This window comes from Stylophora pistillata, chromosome 7 (assembly GCF_964205215.1).
Source record: "Stylophora pistillata chromosome 7, jaStyPist1.2, whole genome shotgun sequence".
Taxonomy (NCBI): Eukaryota; Metazoa; Cnidaria; class Anthozoa; order Scleractinia; family Pocilloporidae; genus Stylophora; species Stylophora pistillata.
In genome coordinates, this window is record NC_142525.1 from 27,661,059 (window position 1) to 27,685,716 (window position 24,658).

Sequence of the window (24,658 nt, forward strand, 5' to 3'; positions counted from 1 at the left end):
GAAAAATTAGATTTGTTTTTGTTTTTCCTTCGCTAGTGACAAGACGGAATAACATCTTTTTCTGTTTATTTACCGAATTCCAAACTTATAATTCGTTTTGTTCTACTTACAATTCCTCAGGAGACAAAATTGAAAGGCTCGACCAGGTTGACAATTTCTTCAGACTTGCCATCGAGAATTTGGGAATCTTTCAGGATACATATCCCTCTGAAGGTCATACGATCAATTACTCATTTTCAACGAATTACATTTAATCAACACATTGGTTGATTAACTATCAAAGCTGATACTATCGCTGATAATGCAAAAGTTTCTTTTCAAAACAGAACAAAGGTGAAGCGTCCATACCAACAAAAGGCAATCCAAATGAGGGCTCAGTACTGGTTGATATTCTTGTGCAATGGAAAATTAATCGCTTTTCATTTCACAACCTCGCATTGCAAAGGGCCATGAGTGGTTGTGAAATCAAAATTGCTGGCTTTTAAAAACAGTTATCTTTCTGCAATGTAAAGTGTTTAAAAACAGCTTTTGTTAGTGTATTGACAATAACATATTGAAATCAGTTACACACGGCTACCCCTATAACCATACTTAAACACGCTAAATCAAGCACCACCAGATTCACACATAATGTAAAGTAGGGTCTATGATGCATCTGACCATTATATTTGGTATGAATTTGAGGCTCAGAACTATTACATCCTCAATTTTTTTAGGAAAGGCATTTAAAAAATGGGGGAAGAAATGAAGAGATTCAGAAACGCTTTAGAAACCTTGAAAGACATGGAAAAAGAGTGGATGAATGCAGGTCAGTCTCATAAAACTAAATAGTTGACTCGGAAATAGTCACCATTGGGAAAATCGAGGACGGTATCTTTATATGAGAGTGGCTATGGGTTATACTATAAAATACTATGTACTTATTTACAGAGTAGGAAGGACGTAGGTCCGGCCCAATCAAACCGGGTCAATCAACAACACTTTTTAGAAGCGCAAAAGAGCAGTTTGAGTGCGGGGCGGGATGGCTCACGTCAGCCCATCTGGTCCAACACACGTCAGTTTTTGCTATAATTTTTTTGTGGGATGGCGCACCCTGGGCCGTATGGACATATGACTGATTGGCTACCCGAGTGGACACGATAGGCCTATCCTGCCTGGTTGGGATTGCTGCCTTAATCCCTTGCGTTTTTGTGCTATTTTTCAATTTCTTTCAACAGAAATAAACCAAACAGTGAGAGTGCCCTCAACAACAAGAAGAACAATTTCAATAAGCTTTGAAATTGAATATTTGCCATATCTCCTGTCAATCTAACCTAGCCAGCGGATGAACGTGATTCTGACCAAATTGTTATTTCATATTTGGTCAGGCTGAAACTTGCAATTTTCTAAAAGTGAAAGCTTTCTGTAATGGCACAGAATAAAAGCTTCTTGTAAATCTCATTCATCCCTCTTATGCAATTGAGTTACGTAAACTTGCATTTGGCCACTAAAAACATCTGGCCTCTTAGAATCACTTAGCCTTTTATTAGAATACGATTTTTGATTTAAAAAACACCTAAACTACCTAACCTTGAGTTGAACAATTCATGAACAATCAGAGAGTTTGATGTCAGTATCTTAATTAACTATCCTGTAACCATAAATACTTTTTATTTTCTCTTTTTTTTTTATATCGTTCCTTTTATTACATTGTAGAACCTATTTTGACATCGTCAAGTAGTCCTGAAGTTATTATACAAAAACTGCTCCAGTTAGATGAAGATTATCTCGAAAAGCTAATCTTTAAGGAGAAAACAGTCATCCGTGGCTTAGCAAGGAAAGCTAAAACTTCAAAAAGAATGGACGTATTCGATCACTTAAGGCGGATCACGCCAAGAGGAACAACAGGTTTGTTATTTTACCGTGATTTTGTTAAATCCTTCTTAATACTTATCAATTGACTTTTGAGCAATGAGGACCACAATGCTTTGTAAAAAAAAAAAACGGTCAAGTCTGCAAAGCATGTTGCGATATTATTCATATCATGTTTATTTGCAAAAATATAATCTTGTTATTATTTGAGTTTATATTTAAATGCATATTATCGAGTTACAACGTTAGATTACGCTATACAGACTAGTGAACTATTGAATGAAATATAACGTAAGAACAGGAAGGCAACTGAAGTATTTTGAAGAAAGCCAAGATAAACCGAAAAAGAAAATAATGTACGTTATATTCGGTTGCGGGAGGAATTTTTAAAGAAGAGAAATTATTCTTCTGACATGGCCAAGAGAGTCATTATTTATTCCACTGTTTTCTTGTCAGCAAACAACCTCTGTTTTGAACCAGTTGTGGACAATCGAAATGTTTACAAAAAAATACAGGCGGCGCGAAAACTGCGCTACTGATCTTCACGCCCAACTAGTTAAGAAAAAGTATGGGTATGCCGTGTCGCGTTGCTGAGGTTGACGATTTCGAAACAAACGCACCACAGTGTAACTAATTTTGTTCCGTTTCGCTTAACAACAAGCTTTAGGGGATTATTAGCTGTGAAAACGAGCGAAGTTCAAAGATCAAATCAACACAGCGAAAAAACCGTGAGCGAGAGGCATACACATGATCAAAGAATCAAAAACAGTAATGGATGGGGCGGGGGGGGGAGGCTTTGACTTGGATGGTCAAGCCTTCAATACAATTCAAATTTTGTTTGAAGCCACTGGATCAAAGTCAGGATTTACTAGTAGGACGATTTAATCGTTATCTTTTCTTTCAGGTCCTCGGTTACCTGATGACTTGCCCATCGAGGAGATCCCGGAAAGGGGAAAAGAGATTTTGTCATATGTTATTACATGTAAGCAAAGTTTCATGGAATCGTCGCCCGATAGGAACGCCTCCAAGTAAATACATTTGTACAGGGGCCAGTTACATTTTCTAAGTTATCGCCGTTCATGGTGGTTACAACTTTTTCGAATCCAGTCTGGATTTAGTTGATCTAGGTTATTAAGACGTGAGTGCTTCCTGCTGTGAAAATCCACTTGCCATTCAATAGAAACCGGTCAGGTCAGCAAATAAATTTCCTCTATAATCACTATTATTAAAAACTAGATCATTGGATAATGCGATTCAAGACTTTTTATTGGCTTAGCCATTATGGTATATCAGCCAATATACCATAATCTACAAATATGGTAAGCGTACGTGTCAGCTTAAAATTAAAAGGGAGCTAAGAATTTAATAAAATTTAATAATTTAATTTAACGTTTTTAATAAAATGGTTATTCCACTCGCGCTGGTTGGATATGAGATTATTATAGCCAACTCGGCGCTATGCGCCTCATTATTAAGTCAGCAAACCTGCGGAGTCAGCTAGTATCACATGATCGGACTCCTCTGCACAGTAACATGTTTCGCTCTCATACTTTGCGTCGTTTCTTTGATTGTTGTCCAGGAAAACAATACCCACGAGATGTTTAGGGAACACAAAGAAAAAATTAACATCCCATAAATAGCTGAAAAAGTTTGGTATTCTTATGTTCATAAGAAATATTGAGAGAACAACCTGTGTTATCACCCCAGATAATGGCGTCTCTTCTTTTACACCTACTCCCCTCCATTTGGCGAATGCCTTACATAGACCCATATTAGAAAATGAAACGATACTGCAGATATGTTATTTTTGTTTTATTATAATTGGTCCGTCAGTGTATCTCTGCTCGTAGTTCGTAAAGTAAGTCCCTGATACCACTTGATTATTTAGCGGGCGTTAAGTAATGAGCAAGTCATACTATGACTTGTTCATTACCGGAAATGTTTGTGTCATTTGTTTCAGATGATCTTGTTTTACCAGATTCTTCTTCTTGGAGACCAGGTTATAAAAGTGACTCGCTGGATGCCTTGGCCAAGAAAAACAGCTTAAAAATATTGTGTGAGTTGTATGACTTCCTATGTGAACACGGGCTGGCTCTCACTACTGATCTACTTTAAATGCCTCAATGCCACACGCTTTCGAAGATATCTCAATCTCATGTTTTCTTGCACTATCCTATAACATGATAAATCGGCTTACCTTTCCCACAGAGGACAGATGAATCGCATTCTAATTCAGTTATGCTGAACTTGACATCATCAAAATTTCCAACGATTTCACCGGCTTAGTTTGATATTGAAGTCAAATAAATCCTAAAATAAAACTCTCTTACAGTCATTTTAAAAAGAAACCTAAAAGTCGGAAGGTAATTTGATACAGTGTATGTTTGTTTTTCGGTAATTTTGGTATTTTCACTTTCACTAGTTACTAATGGTAGTTCTATTATTGAAGCCACAAAGTAATCGTTGCTCAATGAGAATTGGGAATAGTATTTATCTCTGGGATACCAACTAATTTGGTGGATTAGTACTTAGAAGAAAGATCTATTAAAACATCTGGGGCACAGATCCATAGATGAAAAATCGAGCTCTGAGTTTTCTCGTCTTTCCTAAAGGTATGATAATACTTCTATGAATGCCTATAAAAAAGCAGGCAGCATCTTTTTCAATGGTAAAGCAAACTTCTACTCTAGAGTTTAAAACTGTTAAAAACTAGCGAAGACACGAAGTTTAATTTTGCTGTTTGCCTTAAAAGCCCATTCTTAACCTTTCTTTTAAAGTGTTTTTCGGTTAGAAATATGTAGTGAAATGATATTTGGAAATCTCATCACCTACTTTACTCATTGGTTTTAAGTGAATACCAACATTTAATAGTATCATGAAAACCATTAAGGGTAGAAAGGAAGAAGTTTTAATTTTTGCAGTTTGCCATAGATTCTTTAGAAGTGGGACCTCGAAGTGTAACAATTAATCTGCATATGTAGGAAATAAACCTTCAGTTTGAAAAAATTCTTCCCAGACCCTCGCAGTTAAGAGAAAAACTAGTCCACCAGAGTACCAGCCTGTATGGCAACGCTCAAAGGGAAGCGAGAAGAAAAATTCCGCCCCTCTACCCTGTCCCATCATCTTACGCTGGGGCCAAGCGTCGATGAAAAAGGTCTGTCGTCAAATTATGCTTTCAGAACGGTTGATCATCCAAAAATAGCTTTCTATTGCTCACCCGGTGGGAATCCGTTAACAAAATCCTTTGCTGAAATTGTCATGTACTTGTCAAATAGTTGTGACGATCAACAACAAACATATGAAACATATGAGTGAACTGCGGTTATGAGACGTCTATAAGAAGGATCCTTCGCAGTAAAGCACTATTTGAGCAATAGTGGAAATCAGACCTGAAAAAAATTTCAGGCCTGTACGGGATTCGAACCACTGATCAGTGGTTCGAATCCCGTACAGGCCTGAAATTTTTTTCAGGTCTGATTTCCACTATTGCTCAAATAGTGCTTTACTGCGAAGGATCCTTCTTATAGACGTCTCATAACCGCAGTTCACTCATATGTTTCATATGTTTGTTGTTGTTCGATTTCATCTACGGGTTTATATCGAATTAATTTGATGGCCTGCTCCCAGTTGGCTTGTTAGCTCAATTGGTAGAGCGCTGCACTAGTATCGCAGAGGTCAGTGGTTCGAATCCCGTACAGGCCTGAAATTTTTTTCAGGTCTGATTTCCACTATTGCTCAAATAGTGCTTTACTGCGAAGGATCCTTCTTATAGAAGTTGTGACGATGTAATTACATGTGCTAATGTCGAGGCAAAACTTAAGGCGAGGCGTGCACCGAATATGAGACTTGAACGTGTAGGTTATCTTTTGCAGGTTGAATTGTAATTTTGTGGATATTAAGTTTGCTTGTTTGGATACCAAACCCAATTTTTTTCGAAATGTTAGCGTCTATGGTCGAATTGTAAGCACATTTGAAGACAGTTATCAAAAAACGAACCACGCCTTCAAAGACCCAGTCTAGCGCATGCGTTTTATTCCCCTTTGACAACATTGGTTTTCCAAAATCGAACATAATCCCAAATCGAGTTTCGTTGATGAGCGGACAACGTTGAAAGTCAGACGGCGCCTGAAGTCTGACGGCGTCCAAAATCTTACAGGGCCGAAATACAAAACGGAGCCAGACTGAGACCTCGTCCGATATTCTAAGGAGGCTAGAATCGTATAGAGTCCAGATTTGTAACACGATCCTGAATAGAATGCATCCCAAAATAAGAAAGCTTTCGATTTGGAGGGAACCTACAATCGAGTTTCAACTTAAACTAAACGGAAAAAAGTCCAAATGAAAATCGGTTTGCTTTCAAAATAAGACAGCGGATTGCGAAGTAAACATCGCTCTCCGATGAAGGACTCTAGTTTTCAGGGTCCAGAATCAAAACACACGATTGGTGTATAATTTTCCCAGGGCGTCTATTATGGCGTGTCGAATATGTCTCCTCCTCCAACAGTAAATAAAAGGGTTTAGTGATGAGTTGAAGAACATCAGCGTATATGTGTACATTTGAAAATTAGTCATAACGATGTCGGCACCATTAATTGCACGAGCAGCCAAAACGATAAAGCGTGGGAAATAACAAACTAGAAACGCAAAGTAAACGTATAACACACCCACAGCAGTTTTCATGATCCTTGCCAAATTTCTCATTTCATTTATTTGTCTGTATCGTGCCTCTAGTTCTTGTACTTGCTACACTCGGATTTGTCTTTTATGTCGTCGTGTCGTCGTGTCGTATGATGAATCTTACAATAGATTGCTGTAGTGATCAGGAGGCAAATGGTTCCAATAACTGACATTATTTTCGAGAGTACAGCAAAAGGAAAGAGGAACAAAGCAAAGGATGCAAACGAAGCAAAAGTCCATATTGAAATGATGCCTCCGATAACCCGCTTGTGAGTCACAACTGAGTGCTTGGTATCTAAGATGAAGTTGAATTGCCAGGAGTCTTTCAACACTTATGGCCACAACATTCAAGAACCAAGTTATTGAAAACAAATTTATAACGATATGGCGTCCCAAGTAGAAGGTAAAGTCCGGTTTTTGAAGCCGTAACCATCTGATATATAATGAAGTAAAGAATGGTTCCACTATCAAACCAACACCAACATCGGATACAGCAACACTCAGTAGCAATGTTTTTAAGTTTTTCGGCAGCGTAGATTTTTTTGTAATTGCATAGATTGTGAAAATGTTCATCGTGATGGCATTGTAACAAATAAAACTGCTCAAAACGCAGTTTACGATAAATGTTGATTGGAGTTTGTCCAACTCTGATATTTTTGGGTAGATCCTGAAAATTACCTCACAGTTTGATTCTACCATGATGATCCAGCGCTGCTTCTTAGTACGTGTTGACGAAGAGCTCTTTGCCATGCATGTCCACAATGTATCTCTATCACGCCGATTGACAGAGATTACCGCTTCCCACTGACAGCAGCCTCTGCTTAGTTTGGTAGTCAAGTTAAAGAAATCTTAATTAAAATAAAACTTCCTAACAGTCATTTTGAAAACTAATTTAAAAGTTGGTAGGTAATTTGGCATTGAGCATGATTGTTTTTCGGCGATGGGGTAATTTTGGCGTTTCCTCCCTCATTCGTTAGTAAGGTTAGTTCTATCACTGACGCCGCTGAGAAATCGTTACTCAATTAGGATTGGTAAAACAAAGTGTTGATATAACAACTATGTTGATTCATTAATATTTAAACGATAGATCAATATCAACATCTGGGCACAGATCCACAGATAAAAATAGCGAGAAAATCTAAGGAAAAACCCATCATTTCAGTGACTATCAGGAAAAACTATTTTTACATAGCGAGTGAAACACCACTGGATCTATAGCAAGTGAGGAATATTATCAACTGGATACAGACCAGGATCTCTGGCCGTAAAGTACGAATTAATGATTAATATCATTACATAAGGGTACGTATTCCGACCAGCAATTAGCAAGTGTTGGTTCATAAACATACTGAGAAAAAAAAGGCAAAAAAACAAAAAAGGCATTTTAAATCCTTTTATCATCCCGATGAAGGTTGATTTGAATTGATAGTTACAACCCTCGACATGGTTTTCAGATCACAACGAAAAAACAGCAGTAAATGATCACATATCGCAATCTTGTAACCAACAGTACCACACTAGCGTTTGTTCTCGTAACAAGTTTTGACCAAGTTAGTAAGTGTTCCTTTTGTATGTAAAAATTATTAAACTCCATTTGCACTGCATATCACACGCAATTCATTAATTTGCTAACTTTATTGACACATGAGATATACAATGAATATATGAAGTTCATATATTTTGAACTGCGGTATTAGATACGTATGATGCACGATCCTCGCAGTAGATAGCGCTATTTATGCAATAGCGAAGATCAGACCTGAAAAAAATCAGGCCTGTAAGGGACTCGAACCACTGACCTCTGCGATACTAGTGCAGCGCTCTACCAATTGAGCCAACAAGCCAACTGGGAGCAGGCCGTTAAGTTGATTCTTATATCTCATTGTATATCTCATTGTATATCTCATTGTATATCTCATTGTATATCTCATTTATCACTTTCACAGGTTTATTACGAATCAACTTAACGGATCGTGCATCATACGTATTTATTGACACAAGCGGAGCTGTTAAATTAGAATTTAGCGGCGTTAGAGAATTGAGTAGGTCAATATTGTCGCGGTTTTTAGGGCACGGAAACTCTCTTTTCCTATGATAATCTTTACATCAGTGTCTATGGAAAAAGAAAAAATCCTTGTTTCACTTTTAAGGCAAATATTTAAACTCTTGAGTTTAAAACCAATGAAAAGTGATAAACGGCACGAAGTTCAATTTTGCTGATTGCCTAAAACGTCATTCGCAACCTTTCTGTAAGGTTTTTTATTTTAATTAAATGTATTGAAATAAGAGTATACAGTGAAATACGATTTAGATAGCTTTTTATCCCAATATTAACTTTAATCTTTAATACCTTGGCGGCGAACAGAAAAAAATTAAACTTTTTTCCGTCTGCTCTCAATAGTTTTTACACTCATTAAATATTTGCATCAACTATAACTGAGTGAACTAAATACTGAGATAGCCATTGTGGCAAATTAATATGGCCACATTTCTCAATTTAACTTTGAAAATCATTTTTCACTTTACAATCAATGAATATATTTTAAAAGAAAAATTCGTATGGAGTGGTTATGAATAACGTTAAAGTCGAAAGGCCAAATTTGAAATCCGTGCCCACAGCCCGCCCTCAACAGTTTTGAACTCTAGAGTGAATGTATTTGCCTTACCTGTGAAAAAAAGGAAAAAAAGATGTTTTGCTACTATAGCAACCATAGAATAAAGTATTATCATAGAGTGAAAAAAACTCAGAGTTCATTTTTTACCTGTCGCCGTTGAAGTAGATTATTTGATCGCAGGGAATACTTTTTTGCAATAATCTCCATAAAATCCTCTACAATACAAAATATTAACAGCGTAAAAAACGATCCAAAATAACTCACTTTCGGCTCACATCTACTCCTTTTTTTTATGTAAAAGCGTCTGGAAAACTATAAATAACGGAGTAAAATCTGATTTTCTCCATCACTCAACAAGTATTCGCAGGGAATACTTGTTGGGCGATGGAGAAAATTAACACGATGACCTTAGGAGTGATAAGATTATAATTGGCAAAATGATCATACAGTCAGACTGGGCTTTTAATAGCGACAATTCATTTATTGAATGCGGAAAGTAATTCAGGATTGCACTGGTCTTCCTTCACCCTGCACTGTGATTGGTTCACACTCTCGACCAATCCGATGTAAATCCAAAAGGATGGCCCTTTATTGACTATAATTTTTTTGCTCAAGATAGTTTGTGTATTTTCCTATGTTCTGTATCAGTTTTTGTGACAATCATCGCTTATCGAGCTAACGCGCGAACCGTCACCTTAGAATTTCTTTACGGTGGTTAATTTACCATATTAAGTCAGTTGACGAATCCACGCTATCTTGTTCCACTCGCCCACCAACGAGGCATCATGGTTTCTTTAGAAACCGACCCCCTTTCAATATTATTTTAGTTTCAAAACACACAGTAAGAAAGATATTAACCAGACTAATTGACCCTATGGTCTGATCGTCAGTTTGAGGAAAGTCGTGAAGGGAACTGTTATCGGTAGTGGTAGTAGCGAATGACGTGTCAACAACCAGAGCGGAGGTATCTTCAGAATCATTACATCTTTACAGCTCGTTGATACGTCAGTCGCTGCTACCTCAGCAACGGTCCTCCCCAGGACTCCTCACACAGACGATCAAAGCAGACATTCGACTGTTACTTATGTGTTGAAACTACTTCAAGTGTTAGGTTGGCCAATTGTCGCTGGATGTGAACTCCAAGTTCTAAACTGAACCTATCAGTAATTATTTTTCCTTTCCACAAGAAGAGGAAATTTCAGTCAATACAAACCTAAAGGAAATAGCTAATTCGTAAAAAAAAAATTTACACATCGAACAATTTCACCACAGTTCAGTAGTTCTTGCGAAACAAACTGTGATTATATATGACAAAAAAAAAGAGACTGAATCTCAAGTTTGAATAAAGCCGGTGCATCATGCAGAGAGAAGAACATGATGGAAACAATAGATTAAAGATCCCCACGTTTAGAACAATAATGATGAAATAAAAAATAGTTATTGCATTGAGTCGTGTTTTGTAGACAACTCCTCCGACGAAGAGATTTCCAACCAGGGACAAAACCAAATTCATTAAAACAGAAAGAAAACGTCTGCTAGATTTTATCTGCAGAGACATTTATGCTGCAGCTTAAGTTTTATGTTCTTTTGAACCGGTATTTATGCTTACGAGTCGCTATTTTACTAAGACTCCCTTCCTCATCCCCCTACCTCCCTCCCGTTGTTAGCCTGTGGATAATGCCCCCCCCACCTCCCTCCCGTTGTTAGCCTGTGGATAATTCAAGGGTCTTTGAGATATCGTTTAAAAGGTACTTTTTAATTCCTTCAGTTTATTTTTACAATGCGGGGTGTCCGCTTCAAATGAATGTAAGGCACCCTTCAGCTGAACCTTACAAACCGTTTTTCACGACACATTTCAATTTCAACGAAATTTAGATATAAGCATGTTTACATTGTGGAAAGGTTAAGAATGACTTACGGCAGACGGCAAAAATTGAACTTCTTGCCGGCAGTTTTCAGCAATTACTACATTAGAGTCGTGAGAGAGAGGGTTCTTTTGCTTTTGTTTGATTATCACTAAAAGAAAGCTGGTCAAAATCAGATTCCTTTTTAACTTTTTGCCGTTGCCGTAGACAAGAAGACTTGAGATCGAGATATCCAAGTCGGCGGGTAGTATTGAGGCATTTAAAGTTTGTCGGCAGCCCGAGGCTGCCCATGGTCACAAAGAAAGTCATACAGCTCACCCACTGTTCTTAAGTCATGTCGCATGACGATAACATCCAGGATGTTAGTGCCCTTTCGAAGGTTATTCACGTCACTTGGTCTCAAATGAAGTTTTCTAGCGAGATCCCATGGCATCCCACCTTGAGCTAAGATGGAGAAAACAAATCCTTTACATTAGTTGTGCGTCTCGAAACGTGACTCGTTCATAATTTAACGCCCTCTAGATCATCAATCATATGCGTGATCTACTTCATGAACTCCTTGCAGAGACGCACTTATGGATCACTGTTATAAAACAAAAATAATATGCACGTAAGAAATTGCCGAATGGAAGAACAGCTTCGTTGAAGGCATTGACAAATTCTTCCAGACTGTTGCTTCTGCGAAGGACCATCCATGTAGTGACAACCACAGCACCACCAGCAAGCCTTGCGGAAAGTACAATGAGGTGTAATAACTGTTAAGAAAGAAATAGTGATATGTTTTGTAGTCTGTCCCGGGCACTCTGATTCTGGAGTCAAACGAGCTAACGGGGCGAACGAGGGAAAAAACGATCGGAAGAACAAGGATAAAACCCCTTCACAGACTCCCTAGTAGTTGTGTTTTTCTTTCAATAAAGGTTGTTGTCTTAATTATGCGACCAAAATGTGATGAATAAGGAACATAATCGTAAGAAATTATCACTACTCAACCAAAAATTAATCAGGTATCGAAATAGACGTAGGATCGCGCGTTACAATTCTCTGGACTACTGTAACGCTGCCAATTTATGCAGCATTGTCTCCTTATTAGGCACTATTAACAAGGAATATTTTTGTAGCTTAAAGAATCCACTCATTTTGGTTTAGCTCGTTATCAGATCTCTAAACATTATCTCACCTCCTACTATTCTTTCTCCAATGTTTACACCACAAGCCAGAACAGATGCAGCCTGGGCTGATATATAAAACAAGAATTCAGTGAGTTTTAATACAAACCAAAAGTCATTTCAGAGCTGGAATAGTTGCCAACTAGCACTTTGAAAATATCCAAAATAAGAAAATTTATCATTTATCATTTATCGGTCAGCGGTAGTCATGGCGGCTGGTTGTATGTTTTCCCTCTCTCCTGTTTTTACCGCTTTTTTAGTTTGTTTCTTAGCCTGTAATAGTTTTACTTTCCTCAAAATACGACTATCTCATCCCAAGACTCGTCTGCATCTTGTTGGAGGCGTCATAGACTTGGAGACGACTCGAAACTTCTTTGTTGCATTGACATCGCGAGTCCGCCATCTTGGAACACGTGCGAAGGGATATTTTGGTACAGACCTGACTCGATATCCCAATTCTGTTTCTACATTTAATATCTCAAGATTGGTACAATGTGGAGACATCGAAATAAACCCTGGACCAGAACAGTCATTATCTCCGGGATTATCCACAACTCGCAAAAAACCTCTTTGGAAGTGCCCTTGTGATGTATGTACGAAGTCTGTTCGCTCCAATCAGAAAGGGATTCTCTGCGATGGTTGTAACAAATGGTTCCACCTAAAGTGCATTACCATGGATCTACAGGCTTATATTGACTTGGGGTCTTCTGATGAGCAGTGGTTCTGTGACAAAAATTGTGGGTGGCCTTTTAACTTCACTGATTCATTCTTTGAGTCGTCCTTCTCAACTGGGCAGAATGTAAGCTTAAGCTCTGATGTCTCTGCGGAATCTTCCCCTCACTCTGCTAATGGCTTCTCCAAGTGCTTATTATTAAATACGAGGAGTATTCGAAACAAGATCAACGACCTAAATGCTTTGTTATTAATGGACTCCTTTGACATTGTTGCCTTGACGGAGACTTGGTTAGACAATGATTTTGATGACCGTGATCTACATCTTGAGGGTTATAGTATCTTTCGTCGGGATAGACGTGGTAGGCGTGGTGGAGGAGTGTTGCTCGCAACTAAATTACACCTGCCATGTGTACGGAGATACGATCTTGAGGTAAATGCGGAGATGCTAGCTTGTGAATTAAAGACCAGTAATACACGATGTCTATTATTTGCAGTTTTTTACAGACCACCAGACGCTGAAGAGACGTTCTTGGATGAATTCAGGAGATTTCTCAATAAAGCTTCTGGTACAGGAATCGCTGATTTAATTATCACTGGCGATTTTAACTTTCCCTGTGTCGATTGGTCCGACTGGATCACCAACTATTTTAGACAATTTGACTGAAACTTTTTGTGAAATCCTGGATGACCATTTTCTCACCCAAACAAACCCATATATCACTCGTCCCAGTGCCACTAATACCTTATCATCTGGTAACATCTTAGACCTTGTGTTGACGAATCATGAATCACTCATGGAAGGAACTACTGTGCACCCAAATGGATTTGATTCAGATCATTTCCCAGTCTGTTTCGCCATCAAGAAAAAGTTCAACAGGCCGAAAAACAGTCAAAGATTAGTTTACCGATATGATAAAGCTGACATTGATGGTCTAAGAAATACATTCTCTCACATTTTATGGGATTCCTACATATCCTGTGAGGATATTGACTCAGGTACGGCGAATTTCCAAGATCTTGTTCTCGCGGCAGTCAATCAACATGTACCAAAGATGAAGCTTAGACGCAAGCCAAGACCTCCATGGATAGATAAAGAGGTCTTAAAGTTAGTGAGGAAAAAGAAAGTCTTGTGGAAGCGTTTAAGGGCCAATGCTTCTCTTGAGGTGACAACAAAGTTTAAACTTCTTAGGAAACAGACCAAACGTCTTATCTCCTTTAAGTATTTCCAGTACTTAAAGTCTCTATCGGATAAGCTGAAGACTAATCCAAGGAAGTTTTGGTCTTTTCATTCTCTTAAGTCCAAGAGCAAGAGACTGCCAGAAGTAATAACTTACTCTGGCAAAGCCAGGTCTGCCAAAGATCCTGTGGAAAAAGCTTCCCTGTTCAATGAATTCTTCAGCTCCGTTTTCTCTACAAAAACATCAAACTCTGGCAGCTCTCATGTTGATGTGATTAATCCTAACTTATTGATGGATGTATTCACTTCGTACAGTGAAGTTAAGAATATCCTCTGCAACTTGGACATTAATAAAGCAACTGGAGTAGACGGCATTCCTGCGAGGATATTGAGGGAATGTGCAGAGGAGCTATCTTACCCATTGGTTCTACTGTTTAACTTGTCGTTCAGGTGTGGGAGAGTTCCTTCTTCATGGAAAAGAGCTAATGTCACTCCTGTGTTTAAATCAGATGCTAAAGATGTGGTAGAGAATTATCGATCTATATCCCTGTTATCGATTCCAAGTAAATGCCAAGAGAAGATTGTATATAATGCCATATATTCTCATGTGGCCCCTTACCTGACAGATTGGCAACATGGTTTCATAAGGGGTCGCTCGTGTGCTACCCAGTTGGTATTAACACACCATCAGTGGACAAAGGCCTTGGATGATGGACTACAGGTGGATGTCGTGTTCTTAGATTTTTCTAAGGCATTTGACAGAGTATCACATGATATACTTCTTCTGAAGTTGTGCAATTTCGGCATCTCTGGTAGCCTACTAAGATGGTGCGAGGATTACTTGACCCACAGAGAGCAAAGGGTTGTTATTGAAGGACAGAGTTCTACCTGGTCTGTTATCCCATCTGGTGTACCACAGGGCTCCCTACTAGGGCCATTATTTTTTGTAATATTCATTAGTGATTTGCCTGATGTGGTTATGCCTGGAAACACAATCGCACTGTACGCAGATGATTGTAAAACATCAAGACTGATAAACTGTACATCAGACCAACATGATTTTCAATCTGACCTGAATAATCTACACATCTGGAGTCAGCGAAATCTAATGGATTTTAATGTAAAGAAATGCAAATTGATGCGTATCACGAAAAAAAGTATGCCTTTTCGTTCTGACCTTAAGCTGAATGAGAGCTCTCTGGAAGAAACATCTGAATTCTGTGATCTTGGATTAGTTACTAGTAACAAGTTGTCCTGGAATGCTCATGTTGATAAGATATCAAGCAAGGCTAACAAGATTCTTGGCCTTATTAAAAGGACATGCAAGGGTCTGAAAGATGTTAACATGTTAAGAAGGTTGTACTGTGCTTTGGTAAGGTCCCAATTGGAATACTGTACTATTGTCTGGTCACCCTTCACGGCTAGAAACATTAATAAATTGGAAAGGATTCAGCGAAGAGCCACCAAGTTTATTCTAAAAACTGATGATGATTATAACACTCGTAAAGAAAAACTGAACCTGTTATCTCTAGAGGACAGACGCTTCTTTTTTGATGTACTATTTTTTTATAGAGTTCTTAATGGGTATATTAATATAGATATATCCTCTTATATCCAATTTTATTCACATTCGGAAAGATACTCGTTGAGGGGTAAGGACGAACTTAAATTAAAAAAGAACTACGCGAGGACTGATACTTTTAGGTTTTGCTATTTTAATAGGATTGTCCACATGTGGAATGGGCTGCCGCTATCGGTCCGTCAGGCTCCAAGTGTTTCTTGTTTTAAAAGGGGTGTAAGGGATTATTTGACTGCAAGATTTGATTGATCTTAGTTTGGATTTGTTTTTTTGTTAAAGGTGGTCTGCCGTGCATGGGGATTTATCTCTTTTGCGGACCATCCTTATGGCACCTTTCTTTTTACTCTTTTGTATTATTATCTATTAATGTAAGTAAGTAAGTAAGTAAGTTATATGTGTCATTAAATTGTAATAAATAAATAAATAAATAAATTTGCAATCATATACAAGTGGTCTGAGACTTTACATCAATCCGTAGAACAATGCTAATAAAAATTATTATATGAAAGGTCTGATCGGTCTTCTGAGACTGAAACCCTTTGATTGTTGAGATATTAGACTGAGACACGAGTGACCCTTTCTCTCGTGACATTCTTTTGTAATAATTATGAAACGATCGCCGTAATCATGACCTTTTTGTTTGGTGTAAACGGACACTTCTGAATAAAATTAATTAGATAAGTGTGTCCACTGCCATTGACACAATAAACTCGTTTGGCTTAACCTAATAGACAATTGACTATTTATCAGAAGTTTTCTACGCATAGTCTTAGTCAACTCACTCAAGTGTTTCACAGTCCACGGCGTTTCCGTATCCCGATTTTAGTTGTGTTCAACTGACACTATTAACATGTATGTCTAAACATTTCAAACACAGTGACGGAAGATTTAACTGATTGCCTTCAAATTTAAGTAGCGAGGGAGGGGTTGTAAAGCTTCAGAAATGTTTCATTAGGAGTGATGTTTCGTTGATAGGTGAATTTCTCACCTCGTCTTCTTCGTTTACAGTCCTCCCAATCTTTCTTTTCCCTCTCGGCATCTTCTTCCTGTTTTCGTCTGCTCTCTAAATCCTTGATTAGTATACACAAATCCGGTTTCTTTGGCTCATTTACCATTTTTTTTTAGGATATCTATCCCCAATTTATTCTGTTGTTCTAATTCTGTGAATAATGCATAAACATTTATGATATTCTCATTTCGTTCGCTTTCGTGGCTTATTAGATTTCGTCTTCTGCAGATTGAAATGAGCCGTTGCAGTTCATTATAATCGTCCAATGCACGACTTACTTGCTCCAGTAATTGTTTGTAGTCCCTTCTCTTAATTTCGAATTTTTCCACTTTTCGATTAAGATCCCATTTTTCGATCCCTAATAATAATAATAATAATAATAATAATAATAATAAACAATCTTTAAGGAGGAAGTGCCCGTCACGTAAATACATGGTTTTCAGGGAGGTCCTCCGTAAAAATAAAAAGTATTAAAAGCTAAAATAAGAAATACAATTGTCACAGATCTAAAACGGCGTATATCTAAAGTTTTATCCATCATTAAAAGTATTTATCCATTAAGAATCTTGTAAGGTTTTCCTTAAAAATTGTGCATGGCATTGGCCTTCTTAAAAATACTGGGAGGGACATCCAGTTATTTATAGAACGGAAGTAGGACACCCTCTTTCCGCATTCCGTTTTAGGTTTAGGCTGTCTAGGTAAGTAGCCATTTCTAGTGTTGTAGCCATGCGAACTTCTCAATGTCGATTTAAAACTCTCAAAATGTTGCGGAATGTCTCCTTTGATTGCATTTTCCACGGTGGTACAACGATGAAATAGACGTCTTGCAGCCATAGGGAGCCAATTCAGACACTTCAGAGCTTCTGAAGAAGACATCTTGCCTAGTTTAATTTTCTTCGCAAATTTGTTCTGAAAACTTTGCAATTTTTCCATTTCTGATTTTAGACCGGGTTGATCTCCCCACAATGTGTCGGCATAGTCTAGGTGGGGCAGCACTAGCCCATTGTAGAAGGCTATGCGAGTTCTATTGTCTAACATATGAAATATGCGATTAAACAAAGAAAGACGATAACCTAATTTCTTTAGCAAATTGCTGATATGTGGCTTCCAGCTCCATTTTGCATCCGTTGTCACTCCCAGATATTTGAATGACTGCACGCGATCGATTTATGTACTCTTTGGTTGCAACTCAAAGTCTTCAAATAAAAATAGCATCCTTTTACTGCCTGCCAGCATAAATTTGGTCTTCTTGACATTTATAGTCAACCTGCTATCAGTGTACCAGTTACTGATTTCAGTGAATTCACGTTCCAGAGCAATTTGAAGTTCTTGACGTGTTGATGCGTCACAAAATAGAACAGCATCATTTGCATACAAAATCATCCGGGTCTCTTTAACAGCATTTGGTAGGCTATTAATGTACACATTAAATAGCAAGGGACCCACAATGCTGCCTTGTGGCACGCCAAGTGTGATGGTATGTGGCTCTGATAATTCTCCGTTTATCAAAACACTTTGCTGTCTATGAGCAAGATATGATCTGAACCATCTTAAAGATCTTTCAGACAGTCCTAAATGCTCGAGCTTGCGTAGTAGCACTTTGTGGTTCAGAGAGTCAAACGCCTTGGAAATATCGACAAACAGTAGACCAGTTACTTTACCTTTGTCTATAGATTGAAGAACCCAGTTGTTCAATTGTGAGATAGCTTGTTCAGTGCTATGCCCACGCCTAAAGCCATACTGGTGTTGATACAGAAAATCTAGCTGATGTAGATGGGCATTCAACTGGGAATGCACCACTCTTTCTACGACTTTACTTAATACTGGCAATACAGAGATACGCCGATAGTTCTCATCTTGCAGTTTATCATCAGACTTGTATAAAGGAGTAACACTTGCAACTTTCCACAGATCAGGGACAATACCATCGCTAATTGATCTATTCACAAGATAGGTGATGGACGGAGCAAGCTCCGCCTCAGCATCTTTTAGCACCCTTGATGGAATTCTGTCAAGTCCAGCTGCCTTATTAACTTTCAAAGAATGCAAAATGCTTTGAACAGTGTTCTGTTCAACCCTTTGAAAGTCCAAGATGGATTTGATATCACTCTGCTTGTTTGCTTCTTTCAATGTTTCATATTTCTTCCATGCGTCCTTACTCACAGGGCGCAATCGACCAGCAACTTTGCTGCCAATGGCAGCGAAAAACTTGTTGAATTTTGTTGCTACGCTTTTCGGCTCCGATACTAAACGTTTCCCGTCATGTACTTGAAAAGGAGAGCCCCACTGGTTATTGAAACCAATCACGGAGTTAAGCGAGCGCCACATGTCCTTAGGATTCTCAGCTGACTCAATTAGATTTTTGTAGTGCAATGCTTCCGCTGATTTTACCTTTCTGTTCGTAAAGTTTTTCAATCTACGATACTCATTCCACTGTTCCTGATTGCCATATCTCTTCGCAACTCTTAATACATAGTCTCTTTCAGCCATCAGTTCTTTAAGATCATTATTGATCCAAGGTTTAGACGCATGTTTTGTTCTAATTCTGGAGCATGCTGGTTTGCAACATCAACAGATCCTTTTAACAGATCCTTCAATACATCGAGATGATCAGTTCCTAGAAGATTCCTTTCCTCCATCTTGGTAAGCAATGAAATAACGTCTGTGATGTCGTCTGCGGAGTCATCAGGAAAAGATCTGTTGAAGATAAACATTAATCGTTCGCGTTTCGTTTCCCAATCGGTGTCCTCGCCAATTTGATACGATACGTTGAAATACTCGACATAAGACATAGCTGTAGGTAGCTTGAAAAGGAATTAATTGGGAGAAAATCGATGACATTGGTCGGATATAACCTGTCAGATTTCTGTTTTCACTTCAGCTTATACACTGTGCACGTGTTATGCAAATTCAGTACTGAGTAACACAATTCTAGACGAGTTTAACCACAACTTAACGCGGGAGTCTAGATCTTAAAGTGTCGATAGGTTTCTAGGTTGTTGGAAAGACCGTGCCAAGATTTTATATTAAGCCACTTTAATCATCGTGAAACCGAATTTTTCACCTATTTTGATGATATTTGTTTAATGGCATCAAAATACAGAGTGAACTTAACTTATCAAAAGAGGTTTTGTTGTTTACTTGTGTGAAACAGTATGTAAACTTCGACTAAATCAGACCGACAATAGAACAGAGTTAATGTGAGCTCTGAGCCATAATCGTGCAGGGACCACAAAGTGCAACTTAAATCTCCAGTCAGATCCATTAATCGGCACATGAGATGGCACTCACGCAAATTATTTACTGGCATATCAATGTATTGCTCCTGTTGGCTACTGTAATAACGTTAGCTTTATCACATTTTGACGTCATTGTGTCCGTATAGGCGAAAATCAGTGATGTCTATAAATATTGATTTGTGGAGGTCTGGGAGCTAGTTAGTAGCCTGAAGATTAATCGAGATCTAGAACTGTTCAGTTTGCGACCAGTGGTTAAAATTATAAGATTTGAAAGACATTTAAATCGCTGCTATTTTGACCGGTTGAGGTAAAAATGTATCCTTTATGTCTGCGTACCCTTTTGTGAATGTTGATACCGTTGTCGATATTGTTTTCTCAGCAGTTGAGCTTTGTTTGAAAGAGCGTTGTGAGAAATAGTAGCAAGCCAAGTTTCCGTCGGGATTAATTCTGGCTCTGCAAGATGGCCGAACTATTGCCCAAAAGTTACATCTACTATTATTAAATGTTAACGATTTTGGTTTTTTAAGCTCTAGCAAGGCGAGGCCTCGATAAAAAAAAAAGCGCTGAGGGCTCTTACAACAAAAGGTATGACATGAGATAGGCGGAATTGTGGAGGAGAAGGGTCGAATTTACTGAGCGTATCAGGCTTGGAGACAAGCAAAAGGAATTCGATCGAGTAACATACCATCTCTTAAAATGATCGCTGAAGACTTAGCAATTTTGTGAATATTGGGCAAAGGACCACCAGTTGTTGTGATAATGAGTCTCTGGATGATTTCCCGGTATTGGACGACATTATCATACAAGCAGAATAAACTCTAAACTTGTTTACAATTTTATTGAAAACAAAAAGTATGAAACTACTGTTTTAAAAATTGCGGCTTTTATGAAAATAAGCTTTGACGTATGCCTACAACTACCCGTAAAATGCACAACTATCTAGCTCCTCGATTATTTTTTAAACAGAAAAAAAAAAAAAAAAAAAAAACCGGCGAATAATATTTTTGAGAATCAAACTGAATCAAGAAGAATAACACAAGCTTTTCATTGCATGACAGTACTCAGTAAATTAGTAAATTCGGTTTCTCTGTTTAGGACCGCTCCTTTTTTGATTTCGCCTCCTTGCTTTGCTGATTTTCAGTGAAAGCTCATAAGTTTTGCTATAATGTGTAACAGGTCCCACCGTGTAAACCATTCATGATCTAGAGAATAGTGCCATGGTGTAACCCCTAAAGTGGACTAGTCCCCGAGACATGTTCTTGAGATTAGCGTTCTCGTGTACGCCAACCTTGAACTTTTGTAGCAAATCTCTTTCACAGCCAATCAAGCTTTGACGACATGTGTACTTGACTATACCAGTAGATCCTCAAAGTTTACATACAAGTGCTTGTCGTACATTTTCATGTTGATCAGCCTCTGCAGGAAAAAATAATTATGAGTAGTATAATTAAACTGGATGTAGTCCCTGTTTACGTCATGAACGGCGATCGAAGTAAGCTCGGAAAAGCGAGGAAAGTACACTGCAGCTGTACAGCGTTTACGTATGTGGTTTCAGTATACCTTTACAGTGAATGTTTACATGAACGGTTGTAAGCGGAGTTTGTTGATATGTTATTACCAAGAGACTCTGTGAAAAAAAAGCGCGAGAAAGACAGTTTTCGTGCAGGGACTCAGCAGAAAAGAAGCCGGCATCCAGTATAATGCTAATAATTATGATGGCACTAATGCGTGCCCGGATCTCTGAAAAAATCTTCGGCAATTTTCCGGAAAGAGAAGTCATGGGTTGTTATGTTCATCGCGTCTCACCTTGTGCTGCCTTTCCATGTCCTTCAACTGATTTCTTAATTCAGTGAATGTTGGTCTTGCATCCGGGTCATTTTGCCAGCAGCTCATCATGATCTGGTACCTAACATCGATAAAATTTCTTAATTAGTACGTATAACCATTCTATAGGTAATAGCTGCTTAGGATTCTTGCTATCAGGATTAAGCAGAAAACAGGAAAGCAAGCGTACAGTCTGTCATCCACGTGTTGCGGTTTTGGCATTCTATATCCCTCCTGAAGCAAGTTTGCAATTTTTCTTCCATCCATTCGTGGATACGGTGAGCCGCCTGAAAAGAAATATTACTCAATCATAATGTTGTTTAAAAGAACGTACTTCTTGTTTCATTTGGTGAAGAATGTTTTCAAAATAAGTTGGAATGATTAACCAAAATCACAGTCTCGACAAACTCCATTAGGTGTTACCTATGGTGAAAATCTCGTAAAGGACAACTCCATAGCTCCATCTACAAGGAAGCAAAGCAAGATATAAGTATGGCAAATGACTGGAGGCATCAAAACTACATGAGACAACAACAATTTTTTTTTTTTATAAATCATAGAATTCCTGGCCTTATTCTAGGAAAAAACTGAGAGAGGTAATCATTCAGGGAAATGATTAGATATACTTACACGTCACTTTTGGTGGTATATTTACCATACAACAAGGCCTCATAAGCTGTCCACTTTACCGGAAGACGACCCTAAAGTTTTTTAGCAGAGATTGATGTTATACTCTTGGCTGTATTGAGAATTGACTAACACGTTTGGTATTAAGGTCCAATCCAAGCATTGCGTGACGGAAATCATAACTCAACTTCACCGCAACATACATTGTGGATAATGATAAAAATGAATATCATGTAACCTTGTAATACCTTTGTTTTTCGCTCATAAATATCTTCCTGTTGCACATCTCTGGCCATTCCAAAATCTGTAACTTTACATATTTCATTATGCCCAACTAACACATTACGGGCTGCAAGGTCTCGGTGGATTATCTAGGAAAGATTTAACATTGCATCATATCAGGAGGAAAAAACTATTAAAAGGTTCAGATGAGAACATGGAAATATCCAGCAACCATTATGTCATGCATGTTCCAAATTTTCTTAGCGCTACTACTCCTTCATTTACTGATGGGGAACCAACTTCTTTATTCAGTATTCAATAGGTGGTTATTTCATGCAACGGTCACTTGGAGATGTTGACAACATTTCACAGTGTAGCAGTTTTTGGAACCCACTTCTTTTCTGTTTTGGTACTAAACTAGTATCGGTTGTGCTAACGGTGAACATGTTAAAAGATGCTCCACGTCACTGTATGTCTACACAGAGGAAACCAACAAAATTTTATTTCTATCACCTTTGAAATAGTAAGTGAAGATTAAAAACTGTAAATGAGGGAACATGACAACAGTTTAAGTCGAGGATAAGGTAATCTGTGTTGGGGCAAATTTTTCTTCCTTTTCATTTTCATTTTCTCACTTACTTGTTATCGTGTATTCTTTTCTGTTCCCTCCGGTATTTCGTTAGTTACGCTCCTTTGTTATTTGCTGTATGTAAATTTCGTTATAGTTTTATTACCTCGCCCTTATTTATTGCCAGTTTTTTGTACCGAGCTATTAGTGTCACATCATTCCTCGAAGTAGGTTTCTTCTTCGGTGGCCCTGACCAACAACCCTATCTTTCTCAGCATTTGGTAAGCAGTTTTGTTTTCATCGTTTTTTTTCTTTATTTCATTTTGCAGTCGCCTTAAAGTAGTTTTTTCTGTATTGTAACTTATTTTTTCGCTCCTTTGTAGGAATTTACTTTCTTCGCTGATAGTAAACACATTTGCTGACATAATGAACGTGTTGTGTATGTAACTGGCCCTTGCCCGTTCAATCTGCAATGACCCGAAGATTGCCAATTGCAAATTAAAAAGGAAAATAAATAGATGATAGCGTTGCAAATGGAAGGGTTACCCTGCAGGTAAAGCCCTGAGTCAGGCGTCAAGAATACGTTTGCACCTATGAAGCGTAACATTTTAAACATATGACTTTGCATCAAAGATGAAAAAAAACAAACAACCAAAAAAAAAAACACAAAAACACCAAGTCAGCAAGCCACACAAAAATATATTGATTAACTCACAGATTTTGAGGACAAGTAACTCATTCCATCAGCAATTTGCCAGGCAAACTTCATTAGTTGCTGTGACGTCAGGTTTGTTAGCGGTTTGATATCCGGGTCTTTGTAGTATGTGTCATTCAATCCACGGCTCTTTCTCAGGTAACCGAGCAGATCTCCAAAAGGCACATATTCAATCAAAACCAACAGCGGCTCTGAAAGAATTAAACAAGCTAACCGATAGATTACTCTCTAAAAAACGTAATCGCGGAATAATCCAGGAAGGAATTGCACACAACGAGATGGCTGTTTCAAGAAGAATGGCTGAAAAATTAAGTTACGCAGTCTCGTAACAAGATTTCACTAATTATACCCAATTTGTAAGTGTTTTTACTCATGCAGCAGACCAGTTAGTTTAGTAACAAACACTGTCTCTAATTGGTTGATCATAGAATTCTTAAATAAAAAGTAACGTCGACGATGCCTATCCTTTGTACTAAATCATAATACGATAGAGTGGCTCTGCACGAAAAAAGTTGTCCCAAAAAGGTGAAACAAATTTATAACCGACTAGATAGTCTTGCAGAGTAAATTATACGGAAACACGAATGGCAAATCTTAATCCACCACGACCAAAACATACCAGATTCCGTAACACATCCCAAAAGCTTGATGACGTAAGGATGTGGTTTCAGCTGTTTCATTGTTTCGAGTTCATTCATCAAATCTTTCTTGTCCGATTCCGCAGCATTAGCTGGAGAAGTAAAGTTGGAGTGAAAATGGCTTAATGGCATTAAAAAACAAACTGCTGATGTAACAAAAACGTTTTTAAAACTTGAATCAGTTCTCTTTCGGAATTGACTGTCAGCCAAA

General features: G+C 38.1%; 2 protein-coding genes and 1 long non-coding RNA gene across 5 annotated transcripts in view; 2 read left to right on the forward strand and 1 right to left on the reverse strand.

The window, feature by feature from the left end:
- Nucleotides 1–24,658, forward strand: part of LOC111345523 (uncharacterized) — a 140,728-nt gene that overhangs the window by 61,449 nt on the left and 54,621 nt on the right. The gene's annotated exons all lie outside the window — the stretch shown is intronic.
- LOC111345522 (uncharacterized) lies at nucleotides 708–4,147 on the forward strand. The gene is made up of 4 exons (XM_022952807.2): nucleotides 708–808; nucleotides 1,696–1,887; nucleotides 2,756–2,833; nucleotides 3,812–4,147. Exons 1-4 carry the CDS (start codon nucleotides 733–735, stop codon nucleotides 3,964–3,966), a joined length of 501 nt encoding a protein of 166 aa, XP_022808542.1. The 5' UTR covers nucleotides 708–732; the 3' UTR covers nucleotides 3,967–4,147.
- LOC111334866 (tyrosine-protein kinase HTK16-like) overlaps nucleotides 20,677–24,658 on the reverse strand; it is a 15,207-nt gene continuing 11,225 nt past the window's right edge. Inside the window, exons 6-13 of one of the 3 annotated variants that reach the window (XM_088727514.1) lie at nucleotides 24,429–24,539; nucleotides 23,810–24,000; nucleotides 22,553–22,675; nucleotides 22,308–22,378; nucleotides 22,101–22,141; nucleotides 21,868–21,964; nucleotides 21,660–21,759; nucleotides 20,677–21,269 (exon numbers count right to left, since the gene is read on the reverse strand). In XM_088727514.1, the coding sequence (XP_088583640.1) occupies nucleotides 21,204–21,269; nucleotides 21,660–21,759; nucleotides 21,868–21,964; nucleotides 22,101–22,141; nucleotides 22,308–22,378; nucleotides 22,553–22,675; nucleotides 23,810–24,000; nucleotides 24,429–24,539 (800 nt within the window). In that variant the 3' untranslated portion in view covers nucleotides 20,677–21,203. Of the gene's footprint in view, nucleotides 21,270–21,659; nucleotides 21,760–21,867; nucleotides 21,965–22,100; nucleotides 22,142–22,307; nucleotides 22,379–22,552; nucleotides 23,230–23,809; nucleotides 24,001–24,428; nucleotides 24,540–24,658 lie in introns of those variants that run through there. The other 2 variants (XM_088727516.1, XM_088727515.1) reach the window with 2 other exon arrangements.

Excerpts from the sequence above, each read along its gene's own strand:
- LOC111345522 (XM_022952807.2), top strand. The coding sequence starts at position 733 with ATGGGGGAAGAAATGAAGAGATTCAGAAACGCTTTAGAAACCTTGAAA. Across the intron at positions 1,888-2,755 it reads CACGCCAAGAGGAACAACAG|GTCCTCGGTTACCTGATGAC; the intron begins GTTTGTTATTTT and ends CTTTTCTTTCAG. Across the intron at positions 2,834-3,811 it reads TTTGTCATATGTTATTACAT|ATGATCTTGTTTTACCAGAT; the intron begins GTAAGCAAAGTT and ends CATTTGTTTCAG.